Source organism: Plasmodium sp. gorilla clade G2, assembly GCF_900097015.1.
Source record: "Plasmodium sp. gorilla clade G2 genome assembly, chromosome: 13".
In the NCBI taxonomy this organism is placed as follows: Eukaryota; Apicomplexa; class Aconoidasida; order Haemosporida; family Plasmodiidae; genus Plasmodium; species Plasmodium adleri (nom. inval.).
In genome coordinates this window covers 1,558,147-1,578,737 of record NC_041705.1, presented here as the reverse complement: position 1 = coordinate 1,578,737, position 20,591 = coordinate 1,558,147, and the positions used below count along the sequence as shown (strand labels likewise).

The 20,591-nt window shown below is 19.3% G+C and overlaps 4 protein-coding genes across 4 annotated transcripts; 2 read left to right on the top strand and 2 right to left on the bottom strand.

Moving 5' to 3' along the window:
* Window positions 1-1,275: 1,275 nt before the first annotated feature.
* PADL01_1342000 (transcription factor with AP2 domain(s)) lies at window positions 1,276-11,802 on the top strand (the record flags this gene model as incomplete). Its single annotated transcript, XM_028683973.1, has 1 exon — window positions 1,276-11,802. One exon carries the CDS (start codon window positions 1,276-1,278, stop codon window positions 11,800-11,802), a length of 10,527 nt encoding a protein of 3,508 aa, XP_028540098.1.
* A 994-nt stretch (window positions 11,803-12,796) lies between these two features.
* PADL01_1341900 (phosphoenolpyruvate carboxykinase) lies at window positions 12,797-14,548 on the bottom strand (the record flags this gene model as incomplete). The annotated part of the gene is made up of 1 exon (XM_028683972.1): window positions 12,797-14,548. One exon carries the CDS (start codon window positions 14,546-14,548, stop codon window positions 12,797-12,799), a length of 1,752 nt encoding a protein of 583 aa, XP_028540097.1.
* Window positions 14,549-16,370: 1,822 nt separating this feature from the next.
* PADL01_1341800 (transcription activator, putative) lies at window positions 16,371-16,734 on the top strand (the record flags this gene model as incomplete). Its single annotated transcript, XM_028683971.1, has 3 exons — window positions 16,371-16,431; window positions 16,517-16,609; window positions 16,712-16,734. The coding sequence occupies 3 exons, from the start codon at window positions 16,371-16,373 to the stop codon at window positions 16,732-16,734; spliced, it is 177 nt and encodes a 58-aa protein (XP_028540096.1).
* A 959-nt stretch (window positions 16,735-17,693) lies between these two features.
* Window positions 17,694-20,493, bottom strand: PADL01_1341700 (myosin A; the record flags this gene model as incomplete). The annotated part of the gene is made up of 3 exons (XM_028683970.1): window positions 17,694-19,916; window positions 20,097-20,234; window positions 20,398-20,493. 3 exons carry the CDS (start codon window positions 20,491-20,493, stop codon window positions 17,694-17,696), a joined length of 2,457 nt encoding a protein of 818 aa, XP_028540095.1.
* Window positions 20,494-20,591: the final 98 nt, after the last annotated feature.

Here is a 20,591-nt window from a genome sequence, read left to right as displayed (position 1 = left end):
TGAAGATCCTTAATTCATTGTCCTCATAAAAATTACATGCATATAAATATATATTTTTATATAAATATATAAAGGAAATTTTTTCGAACAATAAATTAAATCATTTTTCCATATTTCCTTTTTTTTATTTCCCTAAAAAAAAAGTTTTTTTTTTGTATTTTAAAATGTTTTCTTAACAACAAAAAAAAAAGAAAAAGAAAAGAAAAATGGTTATTATTACATATATAATTATAATTATAGGTCTCGAATAAAAACATGAATATATATGTATATATATATATATGTACCATTATATATATTTATGTTAAGTTTTTTGTTTTTTTTTTCCCTTTTTTGACTAAATAATAAAAAATAAAAAAATTAATTTTATAAATTTTTTTTTTTTTTTTTGTTGAGAACTTAGGCAAATTATAAGGGAATGATTAATTTTTATATATTTTTTAAAAATAATCTGCTGTTATAACCTACTCAAAATATATTATACATATTAAATATATTATATATATAATTATATATATATATATTTATATATATATATATATATTTATATATATATAATAATATTCATATAGTAAGCGCCATTTCGAGTTTTTCTTCATCCATTTTTTACAGTATATTTTTATTTTCCATCACACATATTTTTTTTTATTTTTGTTGCTATTTTTTAATTAAAAGGAAAATATAGAAAACATCAATTTAATGAATCTTAAAAAAATAAAATATAAAAGTATATTGGTACGTTATAAATATGTGATATATTATATATTTATAAGTATATTATATTTTTTTTTTATTTTATCAAAAGCTTAAAATTAAAAAGAAGATTCATTTTATTTTATATTATAAATAATTAAACATTAATTATATTAAGTATAAAATATTATATATATATATATATATATATATATATATATGTATTTTTCTTCATAAAATTATACATAGAAATAAATTATTTTATAAATAAGAGAAATGTTCGATTATAATATATACTAAATAAATTAATGAAAAAATCTCAAAATATTTCCTGAAATTTTAATATATATATATATATATATATATATATATATGTATTTATTTATTTATTTATTATTTATATAATATAAATTCTGACTATAATATTTATTACTATATTGTTATTCATATGATATTATATATCAAAAGGAATAAAATAAAAAATTCAGTTGATGATTACATCTCTGAATTATATTTATTCTTTCGCTTTAAAAAGAAAGACGAAATATATAAAATCTCCGAAAACTTTTAAATAACAAAATAATGGAAAATAAAAGTGAATTCAATAAAACAAATAATAAAGAATTTTATCAAAAGGAATATGATAATATTCCATATCATAGAAATGAATATATTAATAATCAACATAATAATGTAGATTATACAAATAATAATTATACTCATGAAATATCTTTAATAAATAATATAGAAAATTTACAAAATAGAAATAACTCTAATTTATTAAGTGTTAACAATGCACAATCACAAATATATAATAATTTTCCATTCACTTATGAACATGTAGATATTACTTGTACAGAAAAAAAAAACGATGGAATAAAAAAAATATATGAAAATGAAAATACAAATGAAAATAAAAATGAAAATAAAAATGAAAATAAAAATGAAAATGTCAATATATGTAGAGAACAAAATAAACAAAGTGAGCTAAATAATCCTTTTTTTCTCGATTCTTATAAAAAAGAAAATAATATAATAACATGTGATAATAATATAATATCATATAACAATGAATCTTATAATTTACATATAAATAAAAGAAATACAAATGAAACTCTTTCAAAAGATCATTACTTATGTAATAATAACAACAACGACAACAATAATTATAATAATAATAATAATAATAATTTGTATGTAAATAAAAATGTCATGATGGATTATTATATGAAAGATAACAATCAAAATAACTTAAACCCCTCAAACTTTAATAATATATATCATCATATTCAATATCCAGATAATAATAATAATAATTGTAGTGTAAATTCATTTGTCAACAGTAGTATGGAGGGAACAAATAATTATATTAGACATAATAATAATATTGATAATATGAATAATATAAATAATATTGTTAATATGAATAATATAAATAATATTGATAATATTAATAATATTGATAATATGAATCATATAAATAATACTGACAGTATGAATAATATGAATAATATGAATAATGTTAGTTGTGTAAATAGCAATCATTCAGAGTCATATAATAAACAAATTATTTACAATAATAATATGAATTGTCATAATAAAAACAATTATAATATAATAAATTATAGCAATAATAATAGTAATATATCTAATTACAATATGGGAGACATTATATCCCCACATAATACATACACTCACTCAAATTGTAATCTTCAAAACTTTAATAATTATAATATGTCAATGTATGATAATAATTCCATAAAACAATTATATCATAATAATAATAATAATAATAATATGTATCTACATAATTATCGTAATAATAATATTTATAATAATGTAGATAGTGGAAAAAATATAAATATACCTTTTCATAATAAGTATAATGAAAATATAAATACAGTATCTTATAATAATATGATAAATAATAATATGAACAGACATCATAATGTAACACCTATGTTTAATAAAATATTTGTAAATTATAATAATGAACAGAATATAAAAAATATACATAATGAGAAGAATTTATCAAGTTGTAAAAATATACCTGTTGAAAAAAATAATTCATTTTTTATTAATGAAAAATCTCATTTTATAGAAGATAAAAAATTATATTATAATAATATAATGGGTTCAAATAATATGAGTATGTTAAATTATAAACATCCTATATATAATAATATAAATAATTGTATTCAAAGAAAAGAAGAAAATGAAAAAACATTTCCATCATATATGAATAATTTATCTGATCAACATGTAAGTGACCAGAATAATATTCTATGGAAGAATCAGTCATATAATAATATAAACATTGTAGGTGATAAAAATGAAAATGTCGATGAATTATATGATATGAATTTTAATACATCTGCAGTAAATAAAGAAAAATTAAATATGGAAAAATTAAATATAGAAAAATACAAAACGGATTCTTATAATATAAATATGATGGGACCTGTTCATATGGATAATAAAATAAATAGTGATAATAATAATATAAATAGTGATAATAATCAAATAAATAGTGATAATAATAAAATAAATAGTGATAATAATCAAATAAATAGTGATAATAATAAACTAAATAGTGATAATAATAAAATAAATAGTGATGATAATAATAATAATTCTCCTTGGAATTTGAATTTTTCAAATTCGTTGTATAATAATAATCTCATAAGTAATAATAAAAGCAAATATACAAATAGAAGTAACTCCTATGAACTTAGTTTATTTAAAGATAATAAAAAAAATAAGATTAATAGTAATAATAATAATAAATATGATGATATGTTGAATAAGAAGATGTTATATAGTATTTATTTACAATCATTATTAAATAATTTGAATAATGAAATATATAATGATAATATAAATGAAGATAATAAATATAGTTCTGTAATTTATAAAGATTATTTAAAAAGAAATAATATAAATAATCAATTAATATTATATAATAAAACAAAAAATAATCTATCGAATAGATTATTTAATAATATACCTAATATAAATAATTATTTTTCTTATTTAGATTATTATATTGAATCATTAAGATTATTATATAATGAACTTTTAAGAAATCGTAATTTAATATTGATATTAGCAAAAGAAATATTTTCAAAAAATAAAAAACTTGATAAAACAAAAAAAAATATATATACTTCAAATAATGAAAAATATACATATATAAGACAATTATTATCAGTTCTATTACCACAACCACCTATGTATCCCCCTATAGAAATTTGGTTTTTTATGACTAAAAAATATGCATCTCAACTACATAAACTTCATTTAACTATATATATTGCATATCAAAAAATAATATATAACTTTTCTAATATATTATTACAAATAAATAATGATATGAATATTACTAAACAAAATAAAATCCAAAAAAATATAAATGAAAGTAATGATTATTTAAATTTATATGATCATGATGAAAATGAAAAAAAAAATATTAAAGATGATGATAAACAGGAAGAAAGTTATAATCAAAAATTATATAATTTAAAAAATAAAACTAATTCAGAAACTTGTGAAAATAATACAAATGTAGAGATACAATTAGATGAACCTATTATTAATAATACTATACCTGTAACAGATAAAAAAAAAATTATCGTTCCTTTAAATTCTGATAATGATGAAGATCATATAATAAATAATATGGATACAAATATGTTGATTGAAATAAATAAAAAACTTGAATATATTATCACATCTATTAATAATATTAATAAATTAATAGCGAAAAAAAAAAACGTTCAAGATATTTTACAAGTTGGTAATATAAATGAAAAAATTTATAATATTCATAATATGAATAATATTCATCCTATACATACAAATAATGTGCGCACGTTTGAAACTATCAGTGATAATATAATATCATGTGATGATGAAAACAATATGAATATTATTGAAGACGAAGAAAATTTTAAAAAGACAAATGGAAAAACAAATGAAAAATTAAATGATATAGATAATATAAATATTGATAAAGAAATAAATAAGAATATTGAAAAAAATAAACAAATACCTATTAATAACAATCAAATTATAGCATATAATAATTTGGAATATAATTCTTTGTTTAATAAATGGAATAATATAATAAAATCAGATATACATAATTATATTTATGAAGAAAATCCATTAAATATATTAGATAAAATAAAATATGATTTAAAAGATGTATATAACCAAATGATGAATTTAAAAAAAACGGATAATATCTTAACTATAAATGATAAAATATTACATAATCTTTTAAAATTAGATAATTCAACTGAAAATATGGATATACCAAATATTTCATATGATAATAAATGGAAAGAAAACAACAACAATAATAATAATAATGATGATAATAATGATGATAATAATAATGATGATAATATAAATAATTATGATTATCATAATAATAATGATTTTAATTTAATAAATAAACAGGTTAAAAATAAAGACAATTTTAAAGAACCAAATTTTATGTCTCATAATGATAATGTAGATGATTTAAGTATATGTTCAAATGAAGATATAAATGATATTATATATAATATAAATAGAACTGATACTATATTAAAAAAACTAATGTATCTTTCTAATAATTATTATAATAATATGATAGAATATGATAATTATATATTACAATCATATCAAGATAATGACGATATATTAAATGAATTAAATAATAATACGGTTACATATTACAACAATATCAAAAAAACAAAATCATTTTATAATCAATTATTACCAAGAAAAATAAAAAATCAAAATATTATATTTAATAAAAATCATATTATAACACCAAATAATATATATAATAATAATAATAATTTGTCAGACTCAGAATTTATAGAGAATATTATGTACCCTTGCAATCAAAATGATAATCAGATGAATACAAAAGAAAGCAATGACAATTTAAAAAAATATATTTCTCAAGAAAATAATTTTCTCTTACCTGATAGTAATATAGAAAAATTCAGTGACTTAATAAATGTAGATATGAACAATATTGAAGGAAATATAAATATGTTTAATAATAATAATATTAATAGTAATAATATAAATAATAATATTTTTAATAACAATATGTATAATAATAATAATGATAATAATATATATAATAATATATATAATATGAATTATAAAAACAATGTCATATCTTCTAACAATAACTATATGAATAATATAAACAATGAACAAAATTTGAATCCTATGAATTATAATACATATGGTTATGATTTATCAAATAAGGTTAATCATTTATTTTATAATAATAATTATATGGAGGGAACAAATAATATATCTAATAATGATATAATTCAAAATGATAATATGAAAGGTGTTTATCCTCATGTTTATGATATCAATAGTAAGGTAAATGATCAAACAAATAATTTTGATACATATATAAATATACCTAATAAATGTTCTAGTAAGGATAATAAAGAATTTCTTGGAGAATATATAAATGATAGAGAAGAAAGTTATTATGATATAAATGAAAACATTATTATTAACAATATTAATGATATGAATGTTTATGATAGTAATAATATTACTAGTAATAATAACAATTTGGATTATATTAAAAATAATGATAATAATAATAATAATAATGATCCTTTATTTGATAGTAGAAATTCATATGAGTGTTCTTTACCACTACTAACAAATGGATCATATTACTATGAAAATAAAAATAATACTTCTTCAAATATCTTATGTAATCAAGATGTAAATTTAACAAATAATAAGTTTATAAATTATGAATCGAATATATCAAATAATTATAATAATAAAAGTAATATAAATCCAAATAAAAATTTGAATATTTTTCATAACAATGTGTTGATAAATGATAATAATATAAATGATAATAATATAAATAGTAATAATATAAATAATAATAACATTAATAATTTTAACATTAATAATAATAACATTAATAATAATAACATTAATAATAATAACATTAATAATAATAACATTTATGACCACTTTAATAATTTCTCAATGAATAGTCCAATGATAGATATGAATTCCTTTGAAGAAGATTCAAACAATTATAATATGGTTCATATCAATCAAACAGATATAAATTTAAAAAATGGGGACCTTATAAATGATATTGAGAATTTTTATACACATGATAACACATCTTCTCATCTATTAAATTATGAAGACTGTAAAAATATGGATTTGAATGATGTTTCAAATATAGAAATAGAACAAACAAATATAATGGATAGTAATAATATGTATAATCAAATAATAGAAGAAAATGAAACTAATAATTCTCATATGTCATTAGAAGAAAAAATAAATCAAACAAATGATATGTATAAAGACGATACTGAAATAAATGATGATTCGTTGGAGATTTTATTAGAAAATAATCAAAGTGAAAAAAAAAAAAAAAAAAACGACAATCATCATAATAATAATAATAATAAGAATAGGAAAAACAACAACAATAATGACAAGAAAAAAAACGAGCATGCACATAAACATGAGGAGAATTCTAATAATGAAGAAGAAAAAGTACAGAATTCTTCTAATGAACATGTAGATAGCTATAACTCAGATAATAACACTACAAAAGATAATACAATTCTCCAAAATAATATAGAAAATACAAATTGTAATACAAACCAAAATAATAATGTCATTTCAAAAAATGTTGACAATAGTTGTAATAAGAATGATATGTCCAATGAAAAAGATAATATAAATGATACAAATAAAATGAAATTAAAGAAAATGTTAGAAATTACAAATAAATTAATTGGAAAAAAATATAGAGGCATATGTTATGATCCTACCAGAAATGGATGGTCTACTTTTGTATATAAAGATGGAGTTAGATATAAAAAATTTTTTTCTTCTTTTAAATATGGAAATTTACTAGCAAAAAAAAAATGTATTGAATGGAGATTAAGAAATCTGAATCCTAGTTCTCATGCATATTCATTTTCTTTAAAAGCAAAAGAAGAATTTAACGAGGTTTTAAATGATAATTATAAAGATGTAGGTATATTATATGACAATAAAAAAGATAAGAATAACAATCCAGATGATGGAAATAGAGATATACTATATATAAATGCTTTCTTGAATATATATAATGACGAAAAAGTTAAGGAAAAATATTCTACTGATGAAAATGATGATGAAAAAAACACACAAGAAATAAAAGTAATTAAAAATAAAATTCCAAAAAAAAAAAAAAAAACACTACAAAATTTAAGTACTAATGAGAAATGTAATGATGGCATTGAAACGTGTAATGAGGATAATAAAACTATTAAAATGAACAATAATAATAATATGATGGATGACACGCAACATACATATAATAATGATATAATAAAAGAAAAAAAAAATAAAAAAAATAAAAATAAAAATAATATTAATAATAATAATAATAATAATAATGTTCTAAATACAGGAAAAAGAAAAAATGATAAACAGAATAATATAAATAATCATACGAATGGTGATTCATCTTTGTTTAATAATTATGATGATAACTTTTTTGATAAAAATAAAAATTGTAAATTATTTAGTAATACATTAGAAAAAGATGAAAATATTTCATGTGATATGGAAAATGTATCAGATAATGTATTAAAAAATAATGAATATAAAAGAAAGAAAATGTGTACAGTTCCAGGAAAAAAACTAATAAAAGATACAAACGATTTTATTGATATGATGTATACATTAGTAGAAAGTAATAATACATTTAATAACAATTCGGATTTCCAAAAAGATCAAATGGATGATAAAAATGAAGAGGAAGAAAAAAAAAAAACAACAAACAATTTAATAAATATGAATAATTGTGTTGAGTATAATCATGATAATAATAATAATAATAATAATAATAACACGAAGACACAAAATATATCACTTATTGACAATATTGATATTACTTTGAATAATATAAATTCGGGAATTTCTTTAGTGCAGGATAATAATATATATGATAAAGATAAAAGTATTAATGATATTAATAGATACGAAAATATGGAAGAAATAAAATTTAAACACCATAATAGTTATAATTTTATAAATGGAGATTACAAAAAAGAGAAACATCTTACATCATATAATGATAATTTAAAAAATATTGAAGAAGATATATTTTTTAATAATACTAAAAATAATTTTGCTTTACATAATAATAATAATATAAAATTTAAGAGCGATGAAAATTATTTTGCTTATAAAGATAAATTATTAAAATATATAAATGAATGTAAATATACAAATGAGGAAGAGAAACATATATTTCTTCAGTTTTTAAAAATAAAAACAGAATGGGTATTAGTAGAATTAAATAACTTAGAAGAAAAATATCATCATTATTTTAGAAATAAAATTGAATCTTTTTATAAAAACTATTTATTAAAAGTAAAAAATAATAAAAAACAAAATGAAAACATAAAAGAATTAGAAATAATATTTGAAAATAAATTAAATACTCCATGGATGTATATGATATTTCCTTATTATTTTATATCCTATTTTAATTATAAAATATTTTGTATTTTAAAATGTACGAAAAAAAAAAGAGTAAAAAAAAATACAAATTTAATAAAAGACAAAATACTTACATCAAAACTTAAAGGAGTAAATTTTATAAAATATAAAAAAGCATGGTGTTTTACATATGTAGATGTTGATGATAAAAAAAAAAAAAAAATGTTCCCAGTAAATGATTATGGTTTTGTTGAATCTAAAGCTTTATCTATATTATTCAGAAAGAGTTTCTTTTTTCATTTAAATAAAATACATAATTTTTTAAAAAATATTCTTTATAATAAAAATAATATATCAAATACTATAATAAATCAACTAAATACTTATAATAATAATATAAATGAATATATTGATCATTATAAAAAATATGAAGAATTTCTAGTATGTTATGGAAAAATTATTTATTTTAATGAAATGAAGAATATATATATATCTAGCGAAAATAAACAACACGCTTTAAATTATATGCCAAAGGAAATAAAACATGAAATATATAAAAATATGTGTTCTCATATGGATGATAATAAAGCCAACAATGTGGATAATAATATATATAATGATATGGATAATAATATATATAATGATATGGATAATAATAATATATATAATGATATGAATAATAATATATATAATAATATAGATAATAATACATATAACCATATAGATAATAATATATATAATAATATTTGTACCAGAATTGATCCAATGAACCTATTAATAACTACTAGATATTATTTTTTAAAAAAATCAAAAATAATGAATTTTCCCAAAGGCTTAGTTTATTTATCTGGATATTTTTTATGGCTAGTTGCATTTTTAAATAATAATAACCAAGAAATAATTATATCCTTTTCTGTACGTAAATATTCATATGATATAGCTAAATCGAAATGTTTAGAATGTTATTATTGTTTATTACATAAATATAAATTTAAACCACTTAATATATCCGGTGTTATAGATATTGTATTAGAGAGTGATATCGAATGTAAAAATTATAATTTATTAGATTATTCATCTGAAGATATTATGTCACTAGAATATCTATTTCAATATTTTTCTCCATCATCATATGTTTTACATAATAATACATTATATAAAAAAATTATAATAAAGAATCAAGAATTACATAAGGAATATGATAAATTATTTCCAGGACAATATGTACATTTGAATACATATCAAACATATCAAATAACAAATAACGATTTAATAGATAATAATATAAAATCTGCAAACGTTGAAATGGTTTCTAATATATCTAATGAAAATTTATCGCAAGAATATAAGAATAATTATATATATTCTAAAAATGAACAAAATAAATTGGGTACTATGATATATAATAAAAAAGAGGAGTACCATGATATATATAAGGACCAAACGAATAAAAATAAGGAGGAGCATATATCAAATATGAAAAATATATCAAATATGAAGAATATATCAAATATGTCAAATATATCAAATATGTCAAATATATCAAATATATCAAATATATCAAATGATTTATCTCCTTTACTATATGACCATCAAAATGTTACATATAATCAAAATGACAAGAAAAGTATTCCCTTATGTTTTTCAGATGATGAAGAAGGTAAAGAAATTAGTGATAAGATAAAAAAGAAAAAAGATAACAATTTAAATTGTATTCCTAACTTTCACAATGAAATAAATAAAAAAGGTACTAACTCAAATATTGCAAATCATAATATAAATGGACAAATGAATGATTCGATGAATGGACCATCCATGTACGAAAAAATTAATATGGATAATAAAAATAATACTAACAAAATTGATGATAATATAAATAATAATAATAATAATAATAATAGTAGTAGTAGTTGTTGTTGTTTTTATGTTGAAAATGTGAACAGACAGAATGATAGTACTAATACAGAGAATTTGTTTACTTCCAAAACGGTTGAAGACACATATAACCAAACATACTTAAACAATGATTATTACAAAAAGATATTAAATAAAAAGATATGCTTCTTTTTTGATAATAATATACAAGATATTTATTTAAAAAAATATTATAATGAATTGTTTAATGAAAAATTAAATGAAGAAGAAAATATAAAAAATGAACATATTTTATTCAAAACAATTGATAAAAAAGAAGAAAATATCGGAATTTTTATTTTATTAAATTGTCAATGGTTATCTGATTCTTTTGTTAATAACATTAATCAAATAGAAACGAAATATGCCGATATTTATTCTTTTAAAAATTATCTTAATACATGTGAAGAAGTTTATAATTGGAAATATAAAAAGAATTTTATTAAAGAATGTGCAGAAATTTCAAAAAAATTTCCAAGAATTGTTGGTGTTCATTATGATTCTTATGCAAGTGCATGGGTTGTTAATTGCTCATTTAATAAAAAAAGACATGATAAAAAGTTTTCCGTAAAAACATTTGGATTTCTACAAGCAAGAAAACTAGCTATTGAATACAGGGAAAAATGGATACAATTAAAAACTTTCCATCGTCTAAACAATTTGAAAAAAAAAAAAGAAAATCTATAAAAAAATAAAAATAAAAATAAAAATAAAAATATTATATAATATATATATATAATATTTATTGTTTTTGTTTATATGGGTGTTTGTGTGTTTTTTATTTTTTTTTTTTTTTTTTTTTTTTTTTGTATACTAATTAATTTTTCTTTTTTTTCTTTTTTTTTTTTGGTATTTACTAACAATTAAACTTTACACAAAAATTATGGAATTAAATAAAATCATATATGATATACTATATGCCCACAAATATATAGACAAATATTTTATTTCTCCTTTTATTTTAGTATAAGAAAAAATATATATATAATAAAATGGTACTTTTCAAAATATAAAAGTTAATATCATAATAACCAAATAGGACCATTCTACTTTTTTTGTTATAATATCTTAAATGTACAAATATGTACTTATTTTGATTTACTCAATATATAAATTCTTTAATTTGTTATTTGTTTAATTATTTATTTTGTTAATAAACGTTATTATTAAATATGACTAAAATGGATGATAATAATAATAATAAGAACAATGAATTGATAAAAAAAAAAAAAAAAAAAAAAAAAAAAAAAAAAAAAAAAATTTAAATTAAAAATAAAGTATTATGTTTAAAAAAGAAAAATGAGAAAGAAAGTATTGATGCTTAACAAGTGATGAATAAGGTTATTTTAATTATTGAACATTAATAATATTTATATAAATATTATATATATATATATAATATATATTTGATAAGTTTCGACAGGAAACGCCCAAATTACATTTTTAATTACAAAGGTGATTTTTTCAATAATGATACGTAAGAAATATATAAATGTTGAAAAGAAAAAAAATATAGAAATATATATACATGTAAATATATATATATATATATAAATATATATACATGTAAATATATGTACATATAAATATATATACATGTAAATATATATACATATAAATATATATACATGTAAATATATGTACATATAAATATATATACATATTAATATATATACATATCTTATAAGGTGGGTCCTCCAGATAAAATTTCTGGACCTGCCTTATCTAAGTACAACGAAAAATTATTAATAAATTCTTTTGCCAAGATTTTAAGATTTGTTAAATAATCTTCTTTGTCTTTCCATCCAATCAATGGATCTAATACTTCATCTGGTATACCTTCTAAATGTTCTGGTATATTAAAATTAAAGATAGGTGTTTTTTTATATTGAATATTGTTTAATTTATTTTCATGTATATAATCTACAAGAAGACGTGTATATTTGAGTGGTATTCTAACTCCTTTATCTGAACCATAGGATCCATAAATCCATCCAGTATTTAGAAGCCATACATTTGGTTTATGTTTTTGATATTTGTCTGCAAGCATTTGTGCATATATCATTGGATGTAAAGCTAAGAATGGAGCTGCATAACATGAAGAAAAAGTAGCTGTTGGTTTGAGAATATTATCTTCAGTTCCTGCCATTTTACTTGTATATCCACTAACAAAATGATACATCATTTGATATACATCTAATTTACATAATGGTGGTATAACACCAAAAGCATCACATGTTAATAATATAATATTTTGTGGGTGTGTATGTATATATGCTGGGATTTTAGCATTTTCTATATAATTAAGTGGATATGCACATCTTGTATTTTCTGTAATAGTACAATTATTATAATCTACTTCTCTTGTAACTGGATCCATAACTACATTTTCTAATATAGCTCCAAATTTAATAGCTTTATATATTTCAGGCTCTTGTCTTTTAGATAATCCTTTACATTTAGCATAACAACCTCCTTCTATATTAAATATTCCATCATCTGTCCATACATGTTCATCATCACCAATAAGATATCTATTAGCATCAGCTGATAAGGTTGTTTTACCTGTACCAGATAAACCAAAAAATAAGGTCACATCATTTTTTTTTCCTATATTACATGAAGAATGTAATGGTAATTTGCCTTCCTTTGGCATTTTATACATAAATAATGTTAGTATACCCTTTTTCATTTCTCCAGCATATTGTGTTCCTAGAATAACCATATTCATAGATCCAAAATTTAATATAACTGATGTTTTACTAGACATACCATCTGTTAACCTATTAGATGGGAATTCTCCTGCATTATATATAATAAAATCAGGTACAAAATTTTGTATTTCTTCAGCATTTTTTGGAGGAATAAGCATATTCAACATATATAAAGCATGATAAGCTCTAGATGTAATAACACGAACTTTAATTCGACAACGTTCATCCCAACCTGCATATGCATCAATTACATATAAATTTGGTTGTAAATTTAAATAATCTATAGCTCTACTTTTATTAATTTCATATGATTTTTCTTTAATAGGTATATTTACATGACCCCACCATATATCATCTTCTGAACTTTTTTCTTGAACAATTCTTTTATCAGATGGAGATCTACCAGTTTTCTCTCCAGATATACAACACAAAGCACCAGTGCTAGTAATAAAAGAATTATCTTCATATTTTAAAGCCATCTCATATAAAAATGCTGGAGTGGAATTATGATGTATACTATTCACATGTAACCCTAATTCATGTACTTCTTCATTGAATTTTGATTCCTGTTCTTGGCTTAAAGTTAAAATATCTTTTGAGCTCATAATAGGTCCTATAGGTTTCTTGTATATCAAATTTCTTCTCACTTCATCTATAACAAACTTTTTCATGTCTTCCATTTTTTCGGCGAAATCATAATCTGACGATTTTTCAACCATTTTGGATAATCTATATTATATATAATGACAAATAAATTATATCTTCTCAAATAGGATATATATACAAATTAAAATGTATAACTATCTTTATATTTTATTCAAAATATATATATATATAAATATAAATGTATGTATTATATACAAATAATATCACTCTACATATAATAATTTTTAATGACACATTTTACAACATATATAACAAATTTATAACAAACTATTATAAAAATATATATAAATATATATATATATATTTTTTTTATTAACTACTATATAGAATAAACAAATAAATTAAAAAATATAATGTGAACACATTTTATTAAACATACATATAAATGTTAATTTTAAATATAATAACAATAAACATTTATAATTTCAAATTATAAAATAATTCATTTTCTTACACATATATATATTTATTATATCATAAACAATTGGGCACAAATTACTATACATAATATTATATATATATATAATATATATATATTATTACATATTGTCATATATTTTTATAATTTTCAATTTTTAGTATATATGGGTTATAAATAACAAGAAATATACCTATATATATATATAATATATGCTTCTTTTTTTTTTTTTTTTTTTTTTTTTTTTTTTTTTTTTAATATATTAATATTTTATTATTTAAAATTTTATACATTTTTTTTCTTTTTTTCACTTTTTGATGTTTTTTTTCCTATTCCAATATATATATATATATATTATATATATTATACATATTATATTATATATATTTTATATATATATACAAAATGTGCAAAAATATATTCTTTTTTTTTTTTATTTATAAATCTTGAAAATTAAAAACAAAACAAAACAAAAAAAAAAAAAAAAAAAAAAAAATATATATATATGTATTATTATATTTTGAAAGAATATTAATATATATATATTTTTTTTTATTTATAATTATTTTTTTTTTTTTTTTCCTCCAACCCTTGGGTTATTTTTTATGATAATAAAAGAAAATATAAAATAAATAGGAACAACGTAAAATAATTCAAGCTTATAGTAAATATATAATAAACAATATTTAATTTGAGTTTACTCTTCTATATATTTTAGTATATTATATAAGGGTCATCTTAATATACTGCACTTGTATACGTATATAAATATATAGAACCATTATACATTTATTATATATATTAATATAATATAATATATATATATATATAAAGTATCAGTTTATATTTACATTTTGGACTTATTCAAAAATTTATGTATTATAATATATTCATATTATATATATTATATATTATGGCTCATAATATAATAATATATACATATTATATATAATATTATTATATATTTTTATTTATTTTCATATAAGGGAAAAAAACATTTTATAGATCCTTTATTATATATATGTTATATTAAAAATATATTATATATATATGTATATTTATATATTTATATATTTATGTATTTTTTTTTTTTTTTTTTTTTTTTTAAATATTATTTCTATAATCATATAAAATTAATATATAATATGTAAATCTTATTTTATAATTTGTTTTAGTTTTTTTTTTTTTTTCCTTTTTTTTTTAAAAAACATAAAAAATAAATAGAATTAAATATATTATTATTTTTAAGAATACGTTTGTTTATATTATATTAATATATTATCCATGTATAAATAAAGTCACGTCTCATAATAAAAAAAAAAAAAAAAAAGGCTTTGAATTTTTATATTAAGAGTTTATATATATATTAAGTATATTTGGCATTGCCTTTTTTTTTTAAACTATTTTATTTTTAAAAAAGTATATTTTTATTTATTTAAAAAAAGTTAATTAAAAAAATGTATATAAGAGAACAAGATGAAGATATATCAACAGAACCTGTGGTATATATATGTGGAGGTAACAAATGCAACATAATATATATATATATATATATATATTATATATACATAAATATATTTTTTATACTTTAATTTTATTTTAGAATGTGGTATTGACACTGTAATACCACCAAACGCATCACTTCGTTGTAAAAATTGTGGATCAAAAATTTTCTTTAAGAAGAGAAGTAGAAGAGGTAATATTACTTTAAATGCTATAAAGACAAATTAAGCATATTCATTCGTCTATTATATAATATATATATATGTATCTTTTTATTTATTTTATTTTTTTACAGTTATGCAATATGAAGCTCGCTAATGAACCAAAAGGAAAAGACTCATATAGTTTATCTATCATTTGTATTATATTTAAAACATGTATATAGAATTTTTTTTTTTTTTTTGTATTATCATTTAATCTTTATATATACCTATATATTTATATGTTTTTTTTTTTTTAATTTATATATTCATACTTTGAACACATTGTTTAATTATACATCTATAAATTTTTTTTTAATAATAACACAATTTTTTTTTTTTTTTTTTTTGATGTTTTTAATTATTTACAAAACTGTCTTTCACACAGAAATAAAAAAAAAGAAAGAAAAAAAAAAAAAAAAAAAAAAACTTCAAAGTTTATTTTATATGCATTTTATTATTATATTCAAGATGAACAAAAATATAAAATAATAATAATATTTATATATAATAAAACATATATGTAATATTAATATATAATTTGATGCATATATTAATAATTTTAAGAGCTTTCTAATTCTCATTGATTATATATATATATATATATATATACATATATACATAAGTATTTAAGGCATTCTTTAAATTCGAAAAAAAAAAAAAATAAATAATAAAATAAAATAAAATAAATACAAAATAATATAATAAAATAATCTACCGAAAAAAATAATAAAAAGATAAAAGAAAAAAAATGTTAATAATAATATCCACAGAAAAAATTACAAATATATAAAAAAAAAAATAAATAGTTAATTTTAATAGATACATATATATATTTATTTATATTTCTTTTAATTTAATGTTTCTTGTAATGGTAGCAACCATACTGTTTTTTTTTTATTGATATATAATCATGTCCATATAAAAGTATCATATTATATATATATATATATATATATATATATATATTTTAAATACTTATTTGATCAATACTATAACTTATTTACATACCATATCAATTTGTACACTTACGGGTTGCTTCTATGAGGATATATTTTTTTCACAAATTGTTTATTTTTATTGAGCTACCATTTTTTTTCTGATATGAGCTTGTACTCTCAAAAGAGAAGGTATATTTTTGTTAACCTTTTGTTTGTATTTATGTTTAAGTATAGCAGCTTCAATTACACTCACACAATTTTCCCATTCAACAAGTTTTTCTCTTTGTATTTTTGTCAATATTTTTGCACCTTCTTGTTTCAAAAAGACCATGGTTTTTCCTATCTTATACATGGATTCAGAAAGTCCAGACAACTTTAATATGTTAACACATTTATTTTGGTTTTCAACTGATGAATCTTCAGCAGCAGCAATGTCAACAAATTTATATTGATATAAGAATTCTTCAAAGGTTCTTCTATAAGAATATCCTAATTGTCTTAATACTAATGCTTCTAAAATAGATAAGGCATGAAGCTGAATTAATATTTTGGGTTCACACCATTCTAATGGTTTTTTATTTTCATTTGGTTTAATACAACGTATAAAATGTGGTTCAGTACTATTTATCAAAGTCATTAAAGATGTCAATTGATTTAAAAATTGAGAACCTATTAATGATCCTTTTGCTATTTTACCCTTCTCAATTACTTGACCTTCAAATAACTGTTTTACTATTGGATTTGGAGAATCCTTAATTACTTCAACTAAATCACCTCTTAAGACATCCTTGTTTTTAAGCAAAAAGCTTTCAGCACAATATTGAATTGGTCCTATAGTATGTTGTATTATAAAATTTTTATTCGATGCTACCTTAGCTGGAGTAAACTTATCATTCTCCTTTAAATTTGTAGTACAGGAACTTACAAACTTTTCATCGCTTCCTCCAGGAGCTAAACATTGATCCTCTAAGTAAGAAAGAACTGATTTACCCTTCTCACAAAGTACATTGATTACTTCCTTATTACTAGTGTACTTTAATTCAGCTGTTGATATTCCTTCTTCTTTATATAATTTTGATTCTCTTTCAAAAACTATATCTACAAAATTTTTCTGAAGCATTTCATTAGTAATGTTAATAAATAATTGTTCCAAAGAATTATTTTTAAATACTTCAAAACCAAAAATATCTAACATACCCATAAATGTTTTAAATCCACCTTCTGGTTCAATTCTTGTATTCAAATGTCTTATGATCCATAAAAATAATTTCTCATACATAGCTTTACATAAGGAATATTTCAACACTTCTGCATCATTTTTATTCCATCTACCTTCAATTTTGGTTCCTCCAGCAACTGTCACCTTAATTAGTATTTCTCTTTTTACTAATTCAGGATCTAAATACATCAATTCACAAGCTTTATTAAACTCACCCATATCCTCATCCATAATAGCAGCAGCATCACTTAATCCAGCTTCTTGCTTCTCAATTAATCTTACATTTCCTAATGTTAATATACCAGCTACTATCGAAAATATTACTTCAATATCGGATTCACTCAATTCCATATTTTTCAAGGATTCAACTACCTCTTCAAAATCTTTTACATCATCTACTCCACTTACCTCGGTTGAATTTGGATTCAATAATTTGTATTCAGTAACTCCTTTTAAACCAAATTTAGATCTCATCGTACTATTTGCACCCTTAAGAAATTGATAAAATATGTGATATGACCTTTCATTATCATCTTGTGTAATAATTCTAGACTTTTCCAACAGAAAAGCAACAACAGAACCGTATCTTATACCTCCTTCATGGGATATAACCAACTGCATGAAACGACCAAAACGAGATGAATTGTTATTTCTTATAGTTTTCGCATTACCAAAAGCTTCAAGAACTGGATTTGCAGCCATAATTGCAGTTTGAATACGTGAATCCATATTTCCACTCTTAGAGGCAGCGAAATATCTCATGATTTGTTTTGTTGCTTCTGTTTTTCCTGCACCAGATTCACCAGATACGATAATAGTTTGGCTCTTGTTTACACCATGAAGATTAGACAAAGCTTCTCTGGCACATGTGAATACGTGTGGTGGCAACTTAGTGTGGTCAGATGTATCACGATATCTACGAATCCATTCATTAGTGGTGTTTCCTAAATCCTTGTATGGGTTTATTGCAACAATAAGGGGAACAGCAGTGGTGTATATTTGATTTTTTAAATATCTGTGCTTTAAAAAGTCAAGTACACATGGGACGTTGGTGTGATTTAAAAGACCAATATCACCAAAAGACATGGGGTCTACTTGAGAGTTGCAGTTCCATGCGTGAGTTGGATCAATATCGTATGGCTGAAAATAAATTAAAATAAAATTATCATATAATATAAAATAAAATAATAAGGATAATATACATGTATATGTAATTTAATATTTTAAAAGACATTACATATATAAATATTTTAATATGTTTTATAACATAAAAAGACATTTTTTTTTTTTTTTTTTTTTTTTTATTAGTTTATTATTTACAGTTCCGGTTCCGGGTGGGTCAATTTGTACAACGGTTAATTTTTCTTTTTTTGATCCTTGTTGTACAACACATTTTACAAACATAATATTTGGATCATTTTCTATTGTTGGGGATATATCAGTCCATATTTGATAACCCTATAAAATGGGAAAAAAAAAAGAAAAAAACATTTTTTTATAATACACACTGGGAAAATATGCAAAAAATTACATAGGAGATGCACAAACAAAACTACATATGGAAATAAATAAATATATATATATATATATATATATATATATATATATACAATTGTATTACCTTAAAAACTGAACCACTTTTGTCAAATGCTTCTACATTTGAAACTCTTCTAACAATCTTACTTGCCGTTTTTATTTCTTCATTTGTAACAGCCATTTTTTTTTTTTTTCTTTTATAAATATGACGAGATTATATATATATTGTATAAAAAAAAAAATATATATATAAACGTATGAATATATGTATGATAAATA